We start from the raw sequence: 23,832 nt of genomic DNA, 5'->3' as shown, positions 1-23,832 counted from the left end.
TGCACGCACTCAACGACTACGCAACAGGAGCCAGTTAAGACAAATCAAGTTTTGGGTAAGATAAGGTTGATGTGAAAATGAGCACGGGGAAGTGTTTCAATATTCCAGTGATGTTAGCGCCGCTTCTTGATAATTGAATTAGACATAGGACCCTTGGAAATGGCCACTTTTTTCCAGCGTGGCTTCTTGAGAACTTTGAGCAGGTCTATTCATTAACTTGGTCAAAATTGACCATCAAATGTCCGCTTCGAGACTAAATGGCAGTCCCCCTTTGTATTTCCGGGCATGACTTTTTTCAGGGTTTAGTCAAGATCAGCATCTACCAGGTTTCATGTCCCAAAGTTCAACTGGATTTGGTGGCTGAATTAACAACAACAAAAACTCCACGTTGGCTATTATCGAATCAAACGCAGGACCACTGGGAATGTTGTGTCTTTTTGGCTGTGGCTTCCTGAGATTTGTTTGTGAGTCTACTAATAATAGCCATGCCTAACCAAGTCTTCATGTCCCCAAATTAAACTGGCTTTCGGGGGTGGATTGTTTTTTTTAAAACTTATATTATTATATAAAAAACAAACGTAGGATTGAGTAGGATCCTTGGAGAGGGCCAAAATGGTCGACCTCCTGTCTTTTTGAGCATGGATTTCTTTCGACTTTTTGATCGATTGATTGTCTATTCATGATACAGATAGACAGTAGCTACCAAATTTCATGATGCTAAGTTAAAGTGGCTTTGGGGGCTGAATTAGAAAAAAAAAAAAAAAACTGCATTGAGGAATCAAATGTTTGTGTGTGTATACGGTATGTGTGTGTGTGCGTGTGTGTGTACATTCTTACCAGCCGTGATGGTGTCCTTCTCTTTGGCGTTGAGTTCGTCCACCTCAGCTCTCCTGCGTAGCTCAAAGCGTCGCGCGTGTCCTTCTCGCGGCTTCCACAACTCCTGCAACAGCAGCGGCTTCTCGTTGTCGCCGAGCGCCCGGAGGCACTCGGTCCGCCACACGCCGCCGACCCCCTCGAGGCGGCCAATCACGTCGCACAGGACGTACGAGTGGGCGCCGTCCTTGTTGAGCGAGTAGCGCTCCAGAGCCTCCTTGACCAGCTCCTGAGCGCTGGAGCGGGGCGTGGCCAGGACGCTCTTGTAGTTGGCGCCGGCGCAGATCTCGTCGCCGAAAATCTTCAGGACGCCTGGCGCTGAGCTTTGGGTGGAGAGCTCTGCCGGGTCGTCCTCCGGTCGCTCGGTCGTCGAGCGCCGGTCGCTGCGGGTGTTTGTTCCCGCTTCAGCTGGGACGCGGTCACGGTAGCTCAGCGTGCGGTACAGGACCTGGGGGGCACACAATTACAGCCAATCCCTTAAACACTTGGTATCTTTGCATATTTGTTTGCATTAGGGGCACAGAAGACAATGCTGCTGTTTTCAGGACCTGTTCTCGTACAGCACCTTGCAGGTCAATTGACATCATGTTTAGCATTAGGGGCAGCTGTTTTTCTCCAGATTAGTTCAGGTCATGTGCTCTGGTGGGACCTTGATCTGGTGAGTAAAAATCGTGGTCTCAATTAAGGCACTTGTGCATCAATTTTAGCATCGGGGCCAGTGAAGATAGTGCCCCACAGTGGCCCCCTGCTATTTGTGGAGGGTAGGGACCGGGCTGGAGCGCAAAGAGCGAACATTTGCGAATCATTTACCGTCGTTAGAATTGTCATGAAAAAAAAAACTGTCCCAGAAAAGCGCAGGATTGATTAAAACAAAATTGTGATGTCTTTCAAGGTCCTTAAACATCATTTTTAGCATTAGGGGCAGTGAAGGTAGTGCCCCACAAGCTGTTTTTCAGCTCTTTGTACAGCTCTTCCAGGACCTTGACGCGATCAGTGAAAACTATGGCCTCTCTCAAGGTACGTTTACATCATTTTTAGCATTAGGGGCAGTGAAGGTAGTGCCCCACAAGCTGTTTTTCAGCTCTTTGTACAGCTCTTCCAGGACCTTGACGCGATCAGTGAAAACTATGGCCTCTTTCAAGGTACGTTTACATCATTTTTAGCATTAGGGGCAGTGAAGGTAGTGCCCCACAAGCTGTTTTTCAGCTCTTTGTACAGCTCTTCCAGGACCTTGACGCGATCAGTGAAAACTATGGCCTCTTTCAAGGTACGTTTACATCATTTTTAGCATTAGGGGCAGTGAAGGTAGTGCCCCACAAGCTGTTTTTCAGGTCTTTGTACAGCTCTTCCAGGACCTTGACGCGATCAGTGAAAACTATGGCCTCTTTCAAGGTACGTTTACATCATTTTTAGCATTAGGGGCAGTGAAGGTAGTGCCCCACAAGCTGTTTTTCAGGTCTTTGTACAGCTCTTCCAGGACCTTGACGCGATCAGTGAAAACTATGGCCTCTTTCAAGGTACGTTTACATCATTTTTAACATTAGGGGAAGGGAAGGCAGTGCCCCACCAGCTGTTTGTTGTCTTTCAAATCTTTTTCTATGTATATGTATTACAGTGCACTCAATTAACAGCAAAATGAATGTATGATAATAATCGTAGTGTTGTTTCAAAGTAGGCCTGTGGGGCCGTTTTGATTGAGCCCCGCAAATTCTGCCTAGCAACAAATGGCTTTTTCAGGATTGGCATTATGTGTTTACAATTTGTGTGTGTGTGTGTGTGTGTGTGTGTGCGCACCTGCGTAAAGGTCCTGCTCTGGCGCTTCATTCGGCTCTTGGAGGGCAGGGACATGCTTGCCCCAGATGAAGAACCGTAAAACATTTTTGCCGCTGTCGGATATCTCGGTCACCTGCTGACAACACACAAGCATTAGTCACACACATTTATGATAGTGTGCGTATGCATGTGTGTGTATACCTTGTTATAAGTTCAGTAGCAGATACTGATTCTCAGGACGCTTTTTTAAATGACATTTCATTCCCGAAGCAAATTTCTCTCTTTGGGAGAGAAGCTGAAACAGATTAAGTCCATTCAAGTAAAAAGTTAGTTTTTTAGCTCATTGTTCATACTGTACGTTTAGATGCCATTTGTACGGGGCCAAAGACATGACATTGGGGGAAATGTGTGATCACAAAATACTAACTTGTGGCCACAATATAGTAATTTGTGGGCATAAAATAGGTATGAGTGCAGTACTGTCTGGATGCAGCAGCCAATCATACTCCAGCAGGGCATGTCCTACCTAGAAATCAAGTGGTATTCACAATAACTCCTCAAGCCCTCCCACAGGTCATCAGTACGGCACTAATATTAGTCATCCTACGCAAGGGATAAAGGAAAAATAAATATGAGTAGTTGTATTGTCAGAGTACATGTTGCTGCACAATTCTTATTCTACAGGAATAAAGCGCCGTAACATCGATGCTAATTAGTGTTAGCATTAAGCTAGTGGACTAAAAGGCCCAGCTCTTGTTGTTTGAAATACACAAAGTGTAATAGTCTTCGTTTTATACTGAGTTTAACAGTGAGCTTCAACAGGGAGTCACAATAAACAGCATGAAGAATTATTCACTATTTGCCCTCATGCTCCTTATTGTGAAGTTGAGTTAAATTCACTGCCACCATACGGTGACCATATCTCAAAGTTGAACTCACAAGCCACAGCAAAAAATTGGCCAAATGCCCGGAAGTGAGGTCACTCGTACTCATTTTTAAGTTTAATATCTTTCTAATGAACTAGTAGGACGCCTGGGTAAGCAAATGGAACGCACCTTCACTAGAAACTGCAAAGCTGTTTTCAAAGATGGCGAGCTCCATTTGCTTACCCAGCTGTCCAGAAATGACATTAATACACGTGTGCATTTTGTGCACACATTATGCCAAATGAATATTCCGTGTGTGCACTAATCCCTAATTCCTGGCCGCAATATAGTACAACCCAATTCCAATGAAGTTGGGATGTTGTGTTAAACATAAATAAAAACAGTACAATGATTTACAAATCATCTTCTTCTTCTTCTTTTCCTTTCGGCTTGTCCCGTTAGGGGTCGCCACAGCGCGTCATCCTTTTCCATGATTTACAAATCATGTTCAACCTATATTGAATTGAAGACACTACAAAGACAAGATATTTCATGTTCAAACTGATCAACTTGATTGTTTTGAGCAAATAATCATGAACTTAGAATTCGCTGGCTGCAACACGTTCCAAAAAAGCTGGGACAGGCAGGTGGCAAAAACCACGGAGAAAGTGGAGGAATGCTCATCAAACACGTGTTTGGAACGTCCCACAGGTGAACGGGCTCATTGGGAGCAGGTGGGGGCCGGGATTGCTTCCCTGAATTGCTCAGTCATTCACAAGCAAAGGTGGGGGTGAGGCTCACCTCTTTGTGAACAAGTGCGGGACAAAATAGTCCAACAGTTTAAGGACAATGTTCCCCAATTTAGGGATTTCATCATCTACGGTCCATCATATCAACAAAAGGTTCAGAGAATCTGGAGAAACCACTGCATGGAAGCGGCGAGGCCGAAAACCGACACTGAACGCCCGTGACCTTCGATCCCTCATCAAAAACCGACATCGATGTGTAAAGGACCTCACCGCGTGGGCTCAGGAACACTTCGGAAAACCAATGGCAGTCAATACAGTTGGGCGCTGCATCCGGAAGTGCAACTTGAAACTCGACTATGCAAAGCAAAAGCCATTTCTCAACAACACCCACAAACGCCGCCGTTTCTAACATCAAGTTGCTTACCCAGGTTCGAGACATTTTGCGTGGACGTTTTACCAAATTCATGGCCACAATGTAGTATTTAGTCGCCCCAAAATAGTATCAATAATGTAGACACATATTATACATATTATTCACATTATACACATAAATACACATTTGTGGGGGGGGGGGGGGTTGGCAAGCAAATACTCATTTTGACTTACTGGTTCATAGGAAGGTGCGCTCCATTTGCTTACTCGACTGTCCAGGAATGATTTGAATATTCATTATTTGGATCTTGTGCACACATTATATCAAATAATAGTAATTGGGGGGTTTAATATCCTTCCCATGAACAACTTGTACGTCTGGGTAAACAAATGGAGCGCACCTTCACAAGAAATGAATAGGTGATAGATATCCTCTACCTTAACATTTGTAGAGAAGGTCCACGAATGACATGAATACTTTGCATTTTGTGAAACACATTATGCCAAATGAGTATGTCGCGCATACGTTGAACCTAAATCGCGGGAGTAAATTCGCATGTTGTGTGTACGTTATATCTATATGATGGTTGCAATTGAATTTCTTTTTTCCCATGTCACATCCTCGGCCCTGTACATTTGTGTGTTACGCAGTGTAAACCCCATCTTGTGGGTCACTAAGGCAAAATGGAGGCTCTGTGTGTGTGTGTGTGTGTGTTTGCCGTCCCCGGGTTTGAGTGAACTGCGGCCAAGTAGCCAGATTAGCGTGGATTAGCAGGCATTTAAAATAGTCACGTTATCCCGGCGGCAGGAGCGCTTGCAGAGTCAGCGCCAACAACGGCTACGGCCCCGTACGCCCCCCCACTCCCCTTTCAAGAGCACCCAGACGCGTTAAGGGACTCCCTGCTGATAATAATAGCAGGCATGTGAACGCTGGACTCTCTGCACTGACACTAGAAGTGTTTTTGTGGGCAACAGCCGTCAGTGGGAATTCTTGTACACATGTACGTCGTGTCAATGCCAGACTCTCGGGATTTTTGGTGTACAACAATGTCAGCTCTTTCATCACTTGTTGGAACAGTTGGAAGTATTTAGCATTACCGTGAGTAGTAGCTATGTGAATGCTCAACTCTCAGCATTCATTCAATGTTTTGACACATAGCAAGAGCCTTTTGATGCATGTGATGGCGTTCGGCATTTCCACATATGGAGAGTTATTGTGAGGCTTGAATCTCAGCATTCAGCCCATAACGGGTTTCAACGCACAACTTTGACATTGTGAATTCTTAATTGTCACAATTCCCACTATGGAAAGGTTTGGACCAATTTCTGATCCTCAGCATTCACACAGTTCATGTTTTTGCTGTGGAACAGTGCGAACTTGTGAACGTATCAGTTTGTTCTTGGCAACGGCAGTCATGCGCACGCGCGACTCTCAGCATTCACACTCTAAAGGGGTTTGATGTGCAATACCGTCAGTGTGAATTCTCGACTGTCGGCATTCGAGTTCGATTATTTAACACGCAATAGTGTATATGTATCGCTCCAATGTTTTTCAACAGCTGCCATGTGCATCCTTAACTCTCAGAATTGGGAGTACAAAGGCTTCGATGCACAACAACGTCAGTGTGAATTGTTGACTCTCATTATGAACATCATTGATCATGCAAAGCAGCATTGGTCTATCGCAACAACTTAGTAATGTAAGAGTAGCAATGTTGTGAATGCTCGACTCTCAGCATTCACTCTCTCAAGTGTTTTGATGTGCAACAGCATCGGTGTGAATTCTTGACTCTCAGCATTCACACAGTCATGCATGGTATGACACACACACACACACACACACAGTAGCATTCAGTCAATGTTTTGACGCGGAGTTTCAGCAGTCTCCTCATTCGCCCAGTTAAGCGTTTTGGTGCACCACAACGTCAATTCTTTCAACAGTCAGCAATGGGAATGCATTTGCAGTTCTGGCATTTCACGCACAGTAGCAGTGGTGTGAATACTCAACTGTCTCAGCATGTTTTGTCGTGTGAATGCTCGACTCTCAGCCTTCACACTGTACCGCAACAGCATCAATGTAATTTCTTTTAGCATTTCTTTATTGGAGCTATTCAGCAAATACTCTGACTCGGTTAAAGGCTGCGGCAATGCGAATGCTCGACTCTCAGCATTCTCCCACAAACGCGTCAGTGTGAATTCATGCATAGTGTCAAAATGATTGTGCGATGACTCCACTGTCTCAGTATGCGTTCAATCAACGCTTTAACGCAATGACCGACTCTCAGCATTTTTCGCTGGAAATGATTTCCCGCAATTTCCACATCTGGAGGTATTTAAGCATGACTGTGAATATATGACTCTCAGAGGATGACTCAATAAATGCGAATGCTCGACTCTCCACATTCACACTATTTCAAACATTTTGTCCCTCAGTGTGTTGACCTGACGGTCGCTAGTGGCAACCGGCGGAGCGACGCACCGCGGCGGACAATGAATCCGCCGCCGAGGCGTCACGCTCGGCGGAGGCGGCGACGAAGCACCGCGGCGGTCCCCCAACCTGCAGGTGTGTGCGGGTAAAGTGCCCGGCCAGCCTCCATCGTGAAGCGGGAGCGAAAAAATGCTTGTTACCCACCTCACAAGTGTGACGTTTTACAGCAGGTGGATAAAATAGATCCGAAAAGTTGCCGTTGTGGTCCTCCGCCGGTGGGTGTCTGCAATGCGCGGCTCCATGATGCTGGAGGCTCCTCCGAGGTTCTCATTCCGCCCCCCTCTTTTCCGAACGTAATTCTTTTCCTTAATAACGGAACGAGGGGTAACGATCGTCCTCTTCTCCCCACAAAACGGCTCCGTCAACTCCGGCGAGCCCCCGGCTCGGTGCGTACATCTCCGCCGCCTGGCCGGCAAATGCCCACTGGCTCCCGGCAACCGCATTCCACCGTCCCCGGCGGTGAATCGCGAGCCGAGCGTGACGGAAATAACCGAAGTACAACCCGAGACGCGGGCCAAGGCGGAGCCCGCGTGGACATGGAGACAGCAACCTCTGTTGGACAGGAGCGGTAATGCAAAGGAATTTTCATGAAAAAATACCTACTGAAACTTCTTAAACCTTTTTTTGAATGAATGTAGTTGAATATTAAAATGAAATATTTTTTTTATTAAAATGATTTTATTAATTCTTTTTTTTTTTTTTTTTTAAACTATAGTAATTGCAAAGTTCTCTCAATGGCCTTATCATTATTATTAGTAGTAGTAGTAGTAGTAAAATATATGTATAATCTCTCTGTATATATGTAAAATACAATTTGTTTACATTTTCTTTTTGCACATAAATGTAGCCTGTTTCGTTATTTCAAATTTTCACAATGTACAAATATTTTTGTCTATTTCGCCATCCTTTATACATTAATTGTGTTTTATTATTTGGAAAATAGTTTAGAGTGAAATTAGACTTTTTACATACTTTAAAATAAAATATATAATATATAAAATATAAAATGCCGTAGAATAGAATATAAAAACGCTTATTATAGTTCATTTGTTGGACGAATGATGATATATGGATTATAATTAGTATGATGAGTTAAACATTTTTAACAAAAAAGAAAACAATGTTAATTATTGTGGACGTTATTTTAGATTCCTTAGTTTGGTTTTTAACATTTATTTTGCACTTACTGTATGTAGAATGACATATTTCCTCTTGTATATATTTTATACATATTGTATTTTAAATTACATTTGAATATTTCTCTGTTAAACTATATTATTTTATTTTGTTTAAAATTAATAATCCAATTGTATGATTATTATTCTTATTATTATTATTAGCAGTAGTAGTAGTAGTAGTATTTTAAGGTATCATAATTCATATATGAAATTAAAAGGAATACAAATATGAACAAGAAATGTAAATGATCAAAAACAGCTTTTTTTTTTTTTTTTAATTCATTTAAAATGTTTATAAAGCTGATGTTTTAGCATAACGGCCTCTTTTTATGCAGTGAAACAAGACCGAGCGATTGGACAACACTTTATGTTCTCCTTGTTGCTGAGTCGTCACTCCTCGGCTGGGGAAATACAGCGAGCTCCTGATGAGCCCAACGCTGACAAAAGTGTCCAGTCGGAGCGTAAAAGTGTGTGCAAAAGCTCCTTTTGTTTTTTTATTACAAGATAGAAAAGATAAAAGCATCATGTTGGCCTGTCACAGCACAGAAGCAACACACAGACACGAGAAATTTAGAAAAAAGAAGTCAGCAGCTTCACAAACACACACAACAGAGGTCAAACAAAAATGTCTGGTAGAACAGTAAAAGGAGTTGTGGAGTCGTGCGAAAGCCACACGAGGAGTTGTGGAGTCGTGCGAAAGCCACACGAGGAGTTGTGGCGTTACACGGAGAACACATCAAGACAAATAGCCTGTCTTGACAAAGAAGTACTGTTTTCTTAATGTGACGCAGAAGCGCTTCCCTGGCCAACTGCCATTTTTACACATTGTAATAAGAATGAAACTCAAGTGAAAAATCTCAAACAAGTCAACAAAAAGAAGATTTTTTCAAGTCTTATTTGTCGGCCCAAAATATGTTTTTTCTTTATAAATACATGAGCGTCCTCTATAGTGTCGAATGATTCGGTTTGTGTACCGAAACAAGCCAAATGACCGAAGCCTAACCCTAAATCGAGCCCCGCCCCCCTAACCCTGTCTGGAGTTGACCAAACCACAAACCCCCAACCTTAATCCCAAATCCCTAAACCCTGGGTTTTGAGGCGTTAAAGGGAGGGAATGTGGTGTTAAAGGGAAGCAGATATTTCCCCAGACTTGTCCAAGTATGTAGTAATACAACACTGACATATGTACACACACACGAGCACATATACGTGTGTGTGTGTGTGTGTGTATAGTTTTCGTTGAGAAGTCATGCTTTCCATGTAAACATAGACCAGAGGCTTTGGATTCACGAGTGGGATGGTTTAACACGCACACACCTGAGATGCCATCATAGAGATTTTGTTCAACAGCGCCTACTGCATACACTGCATGGAGATTCGCTTGGCTTTCACATTCGGCAGGGAAGCCCCATGTTGAAGCTATTAGAACACCTCAAGGAAACATCCGTCCTACGAAGCAAGCTTGCGAGCAACGACATCGTCGGCTGTCAAATGCAGCCTTCGAAACACATTTGAAGGCCCATGAATGACATCTGCGCTGTGTTTTGACTCGAACAGTCCAAATCACGGGCTCCTTCAAAGGTCGCATTTGAAGGTCGATGATCAGAGGCTTCTTTTACACGCGTCCTACCAAGGCCGCAGTTGAAGGCGGATGACGGAAAATGCAGCGCAAACTTGCCAAATCAAAGGCTCCTTCGGAGATGACGTTCGAAGGCCGATGACGTCGTCCAAATCAAAGGCGACGCTAGACGGCCGACGACGGGCACGGCGCAAACATTACAAATCGAAAGCATCCCTCGCGCACATGCTAAAGCAGCATAAATGACCCAAATCGAAATATCCTTCAGAGGCTCAATTTGAAGCCCAACAATTTTCTCCAAATGTGCACTTGAATGACAGCGTTGTTAGAGCGCGCCACAAACATCCCCAATCAAAGGCATTCTTCTGAGGCTGCACTTGAAGGCCAGTGACGGCCATAGACATAACATATTAAATCAAGTGTGTCAGTCGAAGGATGCAATTGAAGGCGGATGACGCGATGATCATGCCAAAAGATTCTCGAGAGGCTACATTTCGAAGGTCAATTACATCATCCAAATAAAAGGCTTCAAATGCGTCCGTCCGAGGCCACAAACGTCCCAAATCCAACGCATCCTTTGGAGGCTGCATTTGAAGGCCGATGACATCAAATGCATCCTTCGGAGGCCATCGAGGGACCAAATTCATGCTTACGACACAAACAAATCTCCTAAATGCCTCCTTCAAAGGCTGCATTTGATGACCGAAGATGTCATTCATGTAGGCCAAATAACCCAAATCCAAGACGTCAGAGGCTGCTTTTGAAGGCACAGCATAAAAGTCCCCATTCAAAGGCTCCTTCCAAGGCTGACGACGTCATCGCACCGTACCAAGGCCGTACAAAGGTCACGTTTAGCGTTGAAGGTTTCTGTCGACGCGTTGAAGGTGTTCCAAAAGTTTTCATCGCTTGCGGCGGTAAAAAAATTCTAAAGAAACAAACATCTGGCAGTGTCCATTTGCAACATGATAAACACGGAAATATATATTGCATGAAACTTTACATAGTGTTACATTGTCAATTTCAAATGGAAGCACACTGGTGAAAACTTCTCTCGGAATATAAACAGAATAATTATATATTATAATAAGAAGAAGAAAGTTGAGCATTAAATATTAAAACCAATCTCATGAAAACTAAAATCACTGCAAAAAACAAAACAAAACCAAACCCAAAAAGTAAGACGCAATAGTGGCTCAAGAAAAACACAGCGGTGACACTATAGCACGGCGGTTCTCAACCGGTGGGTTGCGGCCGTGCTCATTTGAAGGCCATTTTGCACAATAGAAATAATCCAGAGTAAACTCATAATAATAATCATTGAAGTTTACGGCCGATCGGCCCGATGCAGACATGTCGCACAATTACTATTGTTGCAATCGTTTGAGTTATTCATGATTACTCACCGCCTTGCACAATAGAAATCAACAGAACGACAAGAAATAACCCACAGTCAAAAAACACTCCTTGGCGCTCTCAGCCAGCCAGACATCGACGTGGCGTACAATTGCCAGTGACCGGCACCTTGCACAATGGAAGTAAACTGGACAACTCGAAATAATCTACAGAGTCCCAAAAAAGGCCATGGCCCCTTGGGTTACGCACAGACACGTCATATAATTCATAAAATGGCTTCTCTAACCCGCAATTCATGATAACCGCCATCTTGCACAATGAAAATGAAAATCATCCACAGAGGAAGGAAAACATTCTTTGTCACGCACCATTTTAGAAACGTGTCAAGCAATTGCTGTAATGCGATCGTTACTGGCCAGTTATTGATGATGACAGCCACCTTAAACAATCGAAATAAAGTGAACCGCTACAACTAATGCACATGGTAAAAAAATAAATACAATCGATCACATACAATAACTGCAGAGCAATCGTTCTTCACAATAGAAATGAAGTGAACAACTACAAAATAATCCAGAGTGAAAAATGTTGGCAACGCATCCCCACGGAGAAGTGTCCCACGATGACTGTCATGCAATCGCCAGTCGGTCACGATATCTGCGACCTTGCGCAATACAAATGACTGAAATAATCCACAAAATTCCGAAAAGAATTCTGTGACGCACTGTTTTGTAGACATGTCACACAATTACTGTAAAGCCATCGTTCCTCGCCAGTTAGTCATGATAACTGTGACTTTGCACAATAGAAACAAAGTCAACAATTAGAAATAATTTACAGAGTAAAAAAGAAATCAGTAACACATTGTCGTGCAGATGTGTCATACAATTGTAATGCAATTGTTTCTCGGAAGGCAATCATGAATACCGCCAATAGAAATCGTGAATGACTAGAAATAATCCACTGGGTAAAAAATAAAAAAAACAAGTCCACGGCATGAATGGTCACACGGAGACCTTTCTCACCAGTACTGTAATTGCAATCGTTTACGTTCTCTATGATTACTGGCCACCTTGCACAATAGAAATAAATAAATAATCACATTGTAAAAGAAATAATGAAATCAGTCACACATTGTTGTGTAGAGGTTTCATACAATTACTGTAACCCCATTGCTCCTTGCAAGTTCGTCATGAATACCGGCCGGCCACATTGCACCGTAGGGGGGGGAAGAAACGCTAGAAATAATACACAACATAAATACATAAATCAATCAATCAATCAATCAATAACCTCATGGTGCAACCAGTTGAGCAGCGCCTGCTACTCCAGCACATTGTAAACAATTGACACAAAAGACACTGAATGTGACATGCAGCTTCTCCCAGAGGACAAAGCGCAGTGACTTGGGAATGGACCGGAATGTTCCCTAGCGGTGGCTGAGGGGGGCGTTGTCATCTGGAGGTTTGGACCGGGTTGGCGGGCATCGCGTAGAGGTACTTCCAGATGGCGAAGTAGTGCACCGCGGCACCGGTGGCCACAAAGAGATGCCAGATGGCGTGGGCGAAAGGCACGATGCCGTCACTCTTGAAGAACACCATGCCCAGACAGTAGAAGGTGCCACCCAGCAGCAGCTCGCACAAGCCCGCCTGTTCCGGCTGAAAGTTCAGGAAATTAGAGCGCTTGATTCGTCTGGGAACAGCAAAATTAAGTGCACTACTCGTCGGTGACCAGCAGAGGCGCTGTTGATTTCATCTCAATGAGTTTGCAGGGGGGGGAAAAAAATAAAATAAATAAACATTTCATTTGATTTGATTTCATTGAAATAAGTACAGCCGACCGGTTAGCACATCTGCCTCACAATTCTGGAGACCGGGGTTCAAATCCCCGGCCCCGCCTGTGTGGAGTTTGCATGTTGTCCCCGTGCCTGCGGGGCTTTTCTCCGGGCGCACTCCGCTTTCCTCCCGCATCCCCAAAACATGCGTGCCAGGTTGATGGAAGACTCTAAGTTGTGCCGCCCCCTCAACGAACAAATGAATGAAAATGACAAATAATATAAATGTTTTTGGTACTTTTACCCATTGTCAATTATCAACATTTCATTGTAGTAATTGAAGACTCTAAATTGCCCGTAGGTGTGAATGTGAGTGCGGATGGTTGTTTGTTTGTTTGTTTGTATGTGCCCTGCGATTGGCTGGCGACCAGTTCCGGGCGTACCCCGCCTCCTGCCCGATGACAGCCGGGATAGGCTCCGGCACGCCCGCGACCCGCGTGAGGAGAAGCCGATCAGAAAATTTGAATCCCTCCATTTTAAAAAAATCTATTAAAACGAGTTCAATTATTTTGCATTTTAAAAAAGGAAAATGATCACTGAAATGGATATTTTAAAAAGCAAATCAATCAATTATGTGATTGTTGATTTTACGCCGTTTCAATCAAAAGGTTTTTGAGATTCTCTTGAAATATATATATATATATATATAGCGAACATTTGACATGTTTCTACTCGTTTAGGCAGCAAAGTGGTCGGTGCGATTTTTGTTTCCAAACGCTCTCACGTCGTCGTAACCTCATCGGATCAATTGACCATAGCGGCCGATTCGCTTGGAAATAATTCAGTTGATCTTCTCCATCCAATCCCGTACATGCGGAACATCACGTGACCAAAACGGTGGACTTCCTGTGTGCCACGACAACTAACGTGAAACCAAACTTGTTGTCTTCCAAAGTTAAATACACGTATATCACTTATTCATACAAATATGATACATATGTAAAACAGGGAGCACGCCTGAACATCGAATATTGTCATCTTTGGTAGCACTCGGAAACATCTCGTGTCCAATCAAATCTAACGTGGCCGTTGAAAGTTGCTCCGGGTGCTTTGTCCTGGTTTTCCGCCATTCGCCCGAGCCGGAAGGGAATGCGCTCCCGCCTTTTTTCCCCCGAATGCGGAAGTTGCTCGCGCGGAGCCCCCAACGATCGCGGCGCTTACCATGGAGAGGATGACCAAGGCGGGGAAGAGGCCCATCACAGTGTAGCAGATCAGCTCCACCATCTTGTACCTGCGGCGGGTACGACGAATGCTATTTATCAACGGAAGATAAAGCAATAAAACGATACAAAGTAAACGCAACCATTAGACACAATGCGCACAGTATTCAAATGGGCAAAATGCACCTCTCGTGGAAGAAGAAGACGTAGGCGGTCCCCGACAGCGCCATGACCCACACCAGCCAGCGCATGTGGCTCGCCCAGGGTCCGAGTTCCCTCAGGTTCAGCCTGTCACATGCGAAACACTGCGTACACGCGGCTGTGCCCGCGCGGGCTTGTGTGCGCTCGTGTGTCTTACCAAGGTGCGTAAGAGGCGGCGATGAAGAAGTAGATCACCATCCGGTCACACATGTGGAAACAGTGCTCCACATCCCTGACGACGCACACACATGGGTTAGCGCACGTGGTGCCATGTGGTGCCATGTGCTTGTGTGTTTGTTGGTTAGTTTGCGTGTGTGTCTGTTACTTTTTCTGTTTGCTTGTGCATGTGTGTGTTTTTGCACCTGTGTCTCAATGCGTGTGCGTGTGTGTGTGTTCATGTTTGTTTTAGTTTGTATGATGTAGTATTTGTGTGTGTGCGTGCGTGTGCGTACCGTAGGTGGCTCTTCTTCCAGGCCACGGTGTGGAAGAGTGTGGAGACTGTGAAGAGCGAGCTTAGCCCGGCGCCGTACACCCAGGCCGACACTCGCTCCCATTGGTCCTCCGACTGGCAGTGCAGCAGCGAGCTGCCCAGCAGGCTCGGGATGATCCATAACTGCACGCACCCACGCGTACGCACGCGCAATGAAACGAGGCTTTTAGCAATTGATTTTCTTGTCTTTTTCAATCTTATTGTTTTCATGTTGGTTTCTGGATTTGGTCATTTCCAGCTTCAGCTCAAATACATTTATTGTGTTTACACCAATTTGTACCCTTTGGCATATTTTCAAATTCCTTCTTATTTGCTGGATTGAGTCGCACAACTTGGGCAAATGGGTTTCATTTGACATGAGACTTAAAAGTTGTACATTTTTTGGACGTTTCTTTTTCTTTTCGTTGAACAAAGGAGCGATTTCATGCAATATTCTTCGTGCGCTATGCCAACAAACGAGTAACTGAAGGCTTAAAAAATATAAACGAATGGATGTTTGATACTAGCAGATGTTAGTTTCGAAACTTTATGCCGTCAAAGCAAAACATTGCATTAGTGTGTTCGTGTGCGTTAGTTTGTTTGTGTTTATTTTTGTGTGGTTACGTTTGTTTGTGTGCGTGTACATGCGTGTGTGTGTTTACACGTGTTAACTGTGCTTGTGTGATTGTGTGAGTTTATTTTGAGTTTTGTGTTTTTGACAAAATATCCTAAAAACTACAGAGAATGTCTCAGGCGTGAGGGTCAAATAAAAAGAGATTTCGAAATTCAATGTACTCCGAACGACGACATAGGACTATTATTTCTTTGTTTGATTCTTTAAAATATACATGATCTATTGACATGGGGAAAATGAAGCTATTTGGCAAAATACTTTGACATGTTCTATAAATGTCCATTCCAAATGCAAATGGTGACTTGTTCAGGCTCGCGATTGTCTGTTTGAATGCTAACATAGTGCCGCATGCTGCGGCTTGCATTTGCACTCGGATCTCGAATGCCACAGTGTCCATGCGTGGGTGAGTGTGTTTTACCGCATGTGTGGCGCAATTGGCTGCGTGCTCGTAGTCTGTGGGCTGGTATCTCTTGTTAGAAGGAACACGCTTGTTCATAAACCTGAAAACAGCAATCCAATTCAAGCTCAATAAGTAACAATACACTTGATTTTTTTTTTTTTTTTTTATCTGCTTGGTTTATGAGGTGTTCATTGGCCAATTGATTGGTCCGACTACATGTCAATCATTACATGCGGCACTTGATCTGGTGACGTATTCGAGAGAAATTCCTTGTGTGTTTTGGACAAACTTGGCAAATAAAGATGATTCTGATTCTGATTCTGATACATGTCAATCAAATCTGAAAATGATCACCGGTTTCCTCCAATTAGTCCAATGCACATCGAAAGGAAAATAAGACGCTTCAAACAACCAAAATAAATGTACATTTTTCGAAAAATGATTCTCGAGCGTTGTGAGCAGCTGTCAGCATGTAAAAAGGTCAACATCTGCACGGCGACGTTGGAAAAAGCCCGCCGACGGCACCTTGTGGTGTTGCCTAGCAACCGCCGCTCCGGCTTGGACTTGTAGCCGTGACGGAGTGCCGTTGCCCGGCAACAGCGGAGGATGAAGATGAGGAGGAAGGACCGACGAGCATCTTTCGCAGGGAAGCCCAAACAAACGGGGGAGTGATGTCACCGTCGTCATGGCAACCACTTAGCAAGGGACGGTCACCGAAGAGAGCAAAAACAAACAAACAAACAAACAAACAAAAACACTCCCGTTTTGCTTTCTGCTTCTCTTTGCACGCACGCACAAATAGACGGATTTCCTAAGAGGTGCGCTTATGGTGAATTGAACATTACATTACATTACATACAACAACCTGTGATCGCTTGGTTCCGCCGCCGCTTGTGCATGAATGCTCGGTCTGCACCAACATAAAGTGTGCATTTCTTTCATAGAATTTGATCCATAACTGTAAAGACACTTCTTTATAAAAAAAAAAAAATCCAATTCAATTCCGCTTTTTTTTTTTTTAATGCCGATATGGGTAAATGTCTCACATGCCGAAAGTCCGATTTTCAAAAAGGTATTGGCGATTTAAAATTGCAGCCATTCATGGTAAAGGCAATCCTCGATTTGCCACCGAAATACACTCCTTGCATAATGGTAACGACAAAAGTGCATAACGGCTTCGTACAAATCGCGCGAGTGGCCCAATTCTTCAAACGATGCGATTCCAGTGCAGAAATGATCCCAACTCCTAATTGAAAGCCATCGCACTCAATCGCAATCAAGGTAAGGACGTGCAATAGTTGTGACCCTTTCACCAAATTCGCACATATTCATTCATGCCACGGAAATCACGCCATTTATTTCGCCGTCTGCTTGTGTGCGAATGCAAATTGGCAAATGAGGCTGTGTCCGGTGGCCTTAACGGGAAAGATCGCCGGAGGGACAAAAAGGGCCCCCCAAAAAAGGGGTTACTCTGAAGACACCGAGCGTTCAATTTGTGTTAGCTTGCATACGGAAAGGAATATTAAACAATCGCAGAAAAGTCCGATATATCCCAAAATGGAATTAGCACGTTGAGAAAACATAGCCAGATCATGAAACGTCAAAGACATTTTGCCATTCGACGTTTGTCCAACATTATGTTTTTCTTCTTAGAAACAATTTGCCACCTTTTGATGGACACCTTTTCAAAAGGCAATTCAGCGGGCCGTGTCTTCGCTGCTATTGATCAAATTGTAGTCCAAGGATTTGGTTTCCAAATCTCACTCGATTGGACGTTGGCACGTGACTCATTCCGCACAGCGCAAGTTATCGCGCCAACCGTTACCGGCAATCCTTCGTCGCTTTGTTACCGTCAAGACGTCATGACACGAAAAAGTGGCAAACATACAATTGTCCCCAAATCGTTGTAAGGTTGGAGACCCTAATCTTTCCTCTCCTTCATTGAATCCCGGTCCCTTTGGCCAGAAAGGGTGGCTGCTGCATCGAGATTTGTTGAAGCCCGAAGCCCGAAGCCCACAAGTATATCCCTATCGAACGGGACGGCGATTCATGCACAGCTGCTCATCATCTCTCCCGCTCAAAGCTCTTACCGAAACAAAGTGACCCGGCCCGGAAACCCGTTACACTGTCAAAGAAAAGAAAAGAAAAGAAAAGAAAAGAAAAGAAAAGAAAAGAAAAGAAAAGAAAAGAAAAGAAAAGAAAAGAAAAGAAAAGAAAAGAAAAGAAAAGAAAAGAAAAGAAAAGAAAAGAAAAGAAAAGAAAAGAAAAGAAAAGAAAAGAAAAGAAAAGAAAAGAAAAGAAAAGAAAAGAAAAGAAAAGAAAAGAAAAGAAAAGAAAAGAAAAGAAAAGAAAAGAAAAGAAAAGAAAAGAAAAGAAAAGAAAAGAAAAGAAAAGAAAAGAAAAGAAAAGAAAAGAAAAGAAAAGAAAAGAAAAGAAAAGAAAAGAAAAGAAAAGAAAAGAAAAGAAAAGAAAAGAAAAGAAAATGACAAAGAAAAAGCCTGGAAGCGGCAACGAGCGAGCGAGCGTGTGCGCGCCGGAGCCCCGCTGGAGCCCCGCCGGAGCCCCGCCGGAGTCCCGCCGGAGCCCCGCCGGAGCCCCGCCGGAGCCCCGCCGGAGCCCCGCCGGAGCCCCGCCGGGGCTCTGGCGGCCTCGTTAACGACTCCCATCAAGATGACTGATAATTAGCAGGCCACAGTCCAGTCGGCCGGGGACGCGACACGCATTGTGGCGATGACTCAAGCGCCTCCCGGCACTCAGTGGTGCTACCCAAGTCCACTTCGCGGTGAGAAAGGGCCTGAAAAACAACCTTTTTCCGGGCTCCTTGGCTCGCGCAGGCCAATTTATTAGGCACACAGTCGTCATCACATCCGATAGGACAAAAGTGTTTGCTCACGATTAGTGACACCGATAGTTCTTGTGCTTTGGAGTTTGCGGTGGTTGGTGTACGACTCTACTGGATTATCTCGACATAATACAACATTTCTATATATATATATATATATATATATATATATCCCTTCTCAGAGGGGGAGACCCGGTGAGCCGCGTCCGGCTGAGTGAAAACAAGGCCCAATATTTGCACTCATCGTGAAGGGTCTTTGAGCGTGTTTTGTCTGGTCCCTGCCGGGGGGGGGGGGCATGGCAGACGATTTAGCTCCCGGGATTATTGGGACACACGAACCCCTCCGTAATGATAAAGGTGACGGCACCAGGGGAGGGGTGCAAGTATAATATCCAAATCAAGAGCAAAAATCCCCAGAGCGCCGTAAACTGACACAAATGGTAATCATTGAAACTCTAGGTATGGAAGCAAATGGACCGCATGTCACCATGACAGCCTGTGCACGAAGTGTACAACGTACCATCATCGCAGTACTGTAGACCATAAGAATAAGTGTCGAAATAAAGAAAAGAATCATTTGTTCTCTCATCCTCCTCCGCCTCCGCCTCCGCCTCTCATCTGTCATCAGTGTGGTTGCTCGGCGACAACAGCAAGGCAAGCGACAGAAAAAGAAGAAAAAAAGATACAAAAAGAAGAATAGCACGATGTCTGCTTACCGTCCAAGAGTCATTGACGTCGGCCAGGAATCAACAGTTGACAGCACGGACACGACGACGGCGGCCGCCTTCGGTGCACTCGTGCCGGCCCGAGAGCGTCGCGGTGCTGCTGGATGCAAGAGGAAGAGGAGGAAGAGGAGCGAGCGGATGGATCGGAGGTGGGTTGGGGGGACTCTGATGGCGTCGCGGTACACGTCATCACCGTCTCACCGGGAGCATCCCACTTGTTACAGTCCAATATTATTCAGATCCTCTGCGAGAAGCTTCGACGGGTTGAACGTCCATCACCAGCCCTATCTGTCTTTTACTACCCCCTGGTGGCCAAAAGGAGGAGCAAAATGCCCATTCAACTGATGCTGACAAAAACTGGGGGGGGGAAATGTATTTGAATTTGAAGATATTTTTTTTAAAGGACAAAATAGCTATTTTGCCTCGACAGCATTTTTTTGTTCTGCTGAAGGCCGGAAAAGCATTTGCACTCATTTCAATGGGGAAAGATGATTCGAGACGCGGGTGTTTCGAGGTCACGGCGAGGTCACGGAATGAACTAAACGCATATCTCGAGGCACCACTGTATAATTACAACAACAACAACAAAAAACACTTTCTTGTTCATTTTAACGCCTGGTACCACTAAATGTATATTACAATGAACACGATGAAAATGCAGTTGATTCCATAATCCTCGATGTTCTATTTGACAACTCTTAGGAGCTATTTTTTGTTGCCGTCATTATCTTTGTCCAAACAAATGCACCTTTAGTTGTAGCAGCCATAAAAAATGAACAAGGCACTTTGGAAACGAGGGTGGTCTAATACAGTTGTTCCCCCATAACTGTAAATGTATGTGTGTATTTGACATGTGCGTGCACTTGTGTATACTGTCATAATGTGTCGATGTACAGTATGGCTCGGACATCCATCTCAATGTTGAAAATGGCCTGCTCTCGTCAATGATGGGATGTTCACGGCTCCTGAAAAGTGCTGCTTTTTAAAAATGCAAGGTTTCGCCTGATGCAAGCAATATTTTCATGCGCATGTGTACAAATGTATACAGCATACTGTGTGCACACAAACGTGTATTTTTCCACACACATCTCTACTGTGTAGTATGTATTGGTGTCCATGTATGTTTGTGTGTGCCTATATATACACAAATGTGTGTGTGAATGTACTTTGCAAATCAAATATCCCAAAAACATACACAAGGTATGGTAAACATACTTTGTTGCTGGTACATTTTTCTTACAGTTCAAGTTTAGTCGATTTTTTTGTTTTCATGGTGTATTTTAGTATTTTAAAGGACATACCTTATTTTAATATCATCATATATATATATAGAGAGAGGGATTTTGAAAAAAGAAATGAAAATAATGATCTATTTTTTTTCCCCATTTGTATTTCCAATTTGTAAGTAAAGTCCCTGTTTTCACATAATCTTGCTAACAAGGTGACGCTCACTGTAGGACAGAATGTTGCAGGTGTTATATATCAATGACAAAATTCACATCCCTATGTCATGTCTTTATTTTCTGCTACTTGGTGATTGCAAAAAAGACGACTAGGCAGCCTCGCTCAGGATCCGCTCGGGTGGGCCCAGGTCAACTTTGGCCTCGTTTACTTACTTCGGAGGCTTCGGAGGCCGAGTTCCGGTAGCAGACGGTCCAATTGGCCCGCTTCTCATCGTGCCCATTTATGCGGGGCCGTCTTTCTAGATGGTGGACCCAGACCCGGTAGACCGAGAACCAGTGGCTCTTGGTCCAGTCAACCCAGGCCTCGTCGTCAGTCCCAGGAGCGGCTGCACAGTCAAACAAACAGGAGTCAGCGCAGCGGCGGCGGCGGCGACGACAACAAACAAACAATGGAAAAAAGATTCACGTTTTAGGCAGGATTCTCATTTTGTCGGCGGACAGACAGCGCCAAGATTGGCTCCGGCTCACCCGTGACCCGAATGAGGATAGTAAGTGCTACAGAAAAAAGATTGGATGAAAGCCATAGATGTCTGCATGGGTGGAGTCAGAAAGTGCTGCGGGCGCTCGGTCACTGTCATGCTGCTCGTGAACGACAACAACAACAACAAAAGTTACTGAACAATGGAAATCTTTTGGATCGTCCAGTGGTGCATACTTTAGGTTTGTGTGTACCTGTGGTCGCTGCAATTTCTTCTCCTCTGGGACCCCCTGACGATCCCATGACAAGCATCATCATCATCACGATTATCATCATCTTCACTTTGATTTCAATCTTGATCTTCGAGTGTGAACGGCAGGTGTGAAGGAGTCTGAGCTGGGGCGCATTTATACACGCGTGTTCTTAAATGCTATAAAAGTGGGTCACGATTTAGCGACAATGAAAAAAGGAAAAAAAAGTGATTGGCTGGCGACCAATTCAGGGTGTACCCCAACTCTCGCCCGAAATCATCTGGAATAGGAACACCTGCGACCCTGGTGAGGATAAGCGTGATAGAAAAGGGATTGCTGGATGGACAGATTGGGATTTGCCCAAAATTTCTTGCAGGTTGTTTATCTTTAAAAAAAATAATTAACTATGACAAAGTAAGGAGTAGAGAAAACACATGTGCTCTGTGTGTGTGTGTGTGTGCGTGCGACAAACTCCAATTTAAGCACACGTTACGAGACAATGACGAAACATACGCACACCACACAAATCTTTTCAAATCTAGGGAGTGAAAGTAAAACGTCAGAAAACTAAACACTCAAGCAAATGCTAACTGAGCTTTGACTTGTGTGGCGCTTTTCCACCTCGGAGGGAGTCAAAGTGCTGCTAGCGTTAAGTAGAGATGCCTGCAAAATGGAGGAAAGAAGCGTTTGCCCTGGGTTGCTCGTCACCACCGCTGGCAGGCCACCAAAAGTCCGCCGGCCAGCCAGGACGTCGTGGGAATTGTCGAAAAGTTGATCATATCGCTCTTTGACTCTGAGGTGCGAGGTCGATGATATGCCGTTGGCATATTCAGTATACTGGGAACGATAAGGCCAACAATGTCGTGGGAACTCCACTCGCATGCGTGACGAAATCCCGAAGAACGGCCGCCGTGTCCTTCGCGTTTCTTTTTGTACCTGGAAATAAATAGGCTACGTGAATTTAGCAGAGGTCCACCAAAATCGCTTGTTCTCATTGTCAGACAAATGATCCCTTCACCACCTCCTTTTGAACCTTTTTTTCACTTTGGCTGAGATTTTCTGGGATTGGGATTTCGGCGTTCCAAAAAAAAGAAAAGAAAAAAAATCACACCTTCATAGAATTCCTCCTTGATAGAAAGTTGTATATCCTGAATTCACTATTATTTATCTTGTTTTGAAGTGTGAAGTCATTGTGGGGATGCAGTTGCTCTCAATTTGAGCCTGAAAATGGACAAATCGGAAAATGGCTTAAACGTCACAGTTCCGTCGCAACCGATAAGAAGCATTTTTCTACCATGTCAAGTCGAGGTTTTGCTCTCACGTTTACATTGTTTTCTGGGCAGAACCTTTTGTCAAATTGTCAACATACAAAGTGGCTTGAAATCGTGATTTGACATATGTTTGATTCCTTTTGGGGCATGACGGCGTCTGAGAGGTGGCCCTTATTTTTCAAGTTTTGAAACCGGACTTTACATACTAAAGGGATTTGGCAAATTTGGCAGGTTTGTTAACATTCCACTTCTCTTTGGTGTGTCAAATTTGCATGCCATTTTTTGGGCCTGTTTAGTGCCACTTTCAAAATAGAAATGACCAAAATGCAAAGATTCTGAATTTTTCCTACCAATGTCAACATCGCTCCTTCCTTCCTTCCTTCCAAGTCTGCAATGTATGCGCAAATCATATTTCATTCAAGAAAATCCATCCATTTTCTGTCGCGCTTCTCCTCACGCGGGTCGCGGGCGTGCCCCGCGGGGCCTATCCCAGCTGTCATCGGGCAGGAGAGGCGGGGTACACCCCGAACTGGTCGCCAGCCAATCGCAGGGTACATAGAAACAAACAACCATTCGCTCTCACATTCACGCCTACGGGCAATTTAGAGTCTCCAATGAATGCATGTTTTTTGGGATGTGGGAGGAAAGCGGAGTGCCCGGAGAAAAGCCACGCAGGCACGGGGCCGGGGATTGAACCCCGGTCCTCAGAACTGTGAGGCTGACGCTGTAACCAGTCGGCCACCGTGCCGTCTAAAGAAAATCCTTTGGTCAAAATGAAATATTTCAGTTCAGTGCCAAGCTGAAAATATAAATGAGTTAAAAACAAAACAAAAACATTTAAATCACAAACTAAAGTTTTTCAACAATATTTAAAAAAAAAAAAAAAAATAATAATAATAATTTCAAAAAACCTGACAGCTTTGTTCAGCGTGT

At 44.2% G+C, this 23,832-nt stretch overlaps 2 protein-coding genes and 1 long non-coding RNA gene across 10 annotated transcripts in view; 1 reads left to right on the top strand and 2 right to left on the bottom strand.

Annotated features, from left to right (window-relative positions):
- The window catches only part of radil (Ras association and DIL domains), a 33,128-nt gene extending 25,726 nt beyond the window's left edge, over positions 1–7,402 (bottom strand). For 5 of the 7 annotated variants that reach the window (XM_061770356.1, XM_061770361.1, XM_061770362.1 and 2 more), the window contains exons 1-4: positions 7,266–7,402; positions 2,848–2,941; positions 2,668–2,779; positions 838–1,321 (exon numbers count right to left, since the gene is read on the bottom strand). In XM_061770356.1, the coding sequence (XP_061626340.1) occupies positions 838–1,321; positions 2,668–2,751 (568 nt within the window). In that variant the 5' untranslated portion in view covers positions 2,752–2,779; positions 2,848–2,941; positions 7,266–7,402. Of the gene's footprint in view, positions 1–837; positions 1,322–2,667; positions 2,783–2,847; positions 2,942–7,265 lie in introns of all 7 variants that reach the window. The other 2 variants (XM_061770357.1, XM_061770358.1) reach the window with 2 other exon arrangements.
- Positions 5,042–8,736, top strand: LOC133476676 (uncharacterized). The gene is made up of 4 exons (XR_009788109.1): positions 5,042–5,732; positions 7,067–7,196; positions 7,289–7,689; positions 8,635–8,736. It is a non-coding gene; the product is annotated as an uncharacterized LOC133476676 (long non-coding RNA).
- A 31-nt stretch (positions 8,737–8,767) lies between these two features.
- On the bottom strand, positions 8,768–23,760 carry LOC133476673 (monocyte to macrophage differentiation factor 2-like). 2 transcript variants are annotated; one of them, XM_061770372.1, is made up of 11 exons: positions 22,740–23,760; positions 21,632–22,564; positions 21,366–21,538; positions 21,113–21,285; positions 19,488–19,801; positions 15,948–16,029; positions 14,879–15,039; positions 14,584–14,658; positions 14,412–14,513; positions 14,227–14,296; positions 8,768–12,889 (listed from the first exon to the last, which is right to left on the bottom strand). In XM_061770372.1, exons 5-11 carry the CDS (start codon positions 19,499–19,501, stop codon positions 12,686–12,688), a joined length of 708 nt encoding a protein of 235 aa, XP_061626356.1. In that variant the 5' UTR covers positions 19,502–19,801; positions 21,113–21,285; positions 21,366–21,538; positions 21,632–22,564; positions 22,740–23,760; the 3' UTR covers positions 8,768–12,685. The 2 variants fall into 2 exon arrangements, with proteins under 2 accessions (XP_061626356.1, XP_061626355.1); XM_061770371.1 differs by having other exon boundaries at positions 21,632–23,760.
- Positions 23,761–23,832: the final 72 nt, after the last annotated feature.

Source organism: Phyllopteryx taeniolatus, chromosome 4, assembly GCF_024500385.1.
Source record: "Phyllopteryx taeniolatus isolate TA_2022b chromosome 4, UOR_Ptae_1.2, whole genome shotgun sequence".
Taxonomy (NCBI): Eukaryota; Metazoa; Chordata; class Actinopteri; order Syngnathiformes; family Syngnathidae; genus Phyllopteryx; species Phyllopteryx taeniolatus.
The sequence above is the reverse complement of the archived record's forward strand: the minus strand, read 5'-3'. Positions and strand labels throughout refer to the sequence as shown.

Bases quoted from the DNA above. Each gene is read 5' to 3' on its own strand.
- LOC133476673 (XM_061770371.1), bottom strand. The intron at 15,040-15,947 runs GTAAAACACACT...GGGTGCGTGCAG, and splicing joins CCAATTGCGCCACACATGCG to TTATGGATCATCCCGAGCCT. The intron at 14,514-14,583 runs GTAAGACACACG...CGCATGTGACAG, and splicing joins GCCGCCTCTTACGCACCTTG to GCTGAACCTGAGGGAACTCG.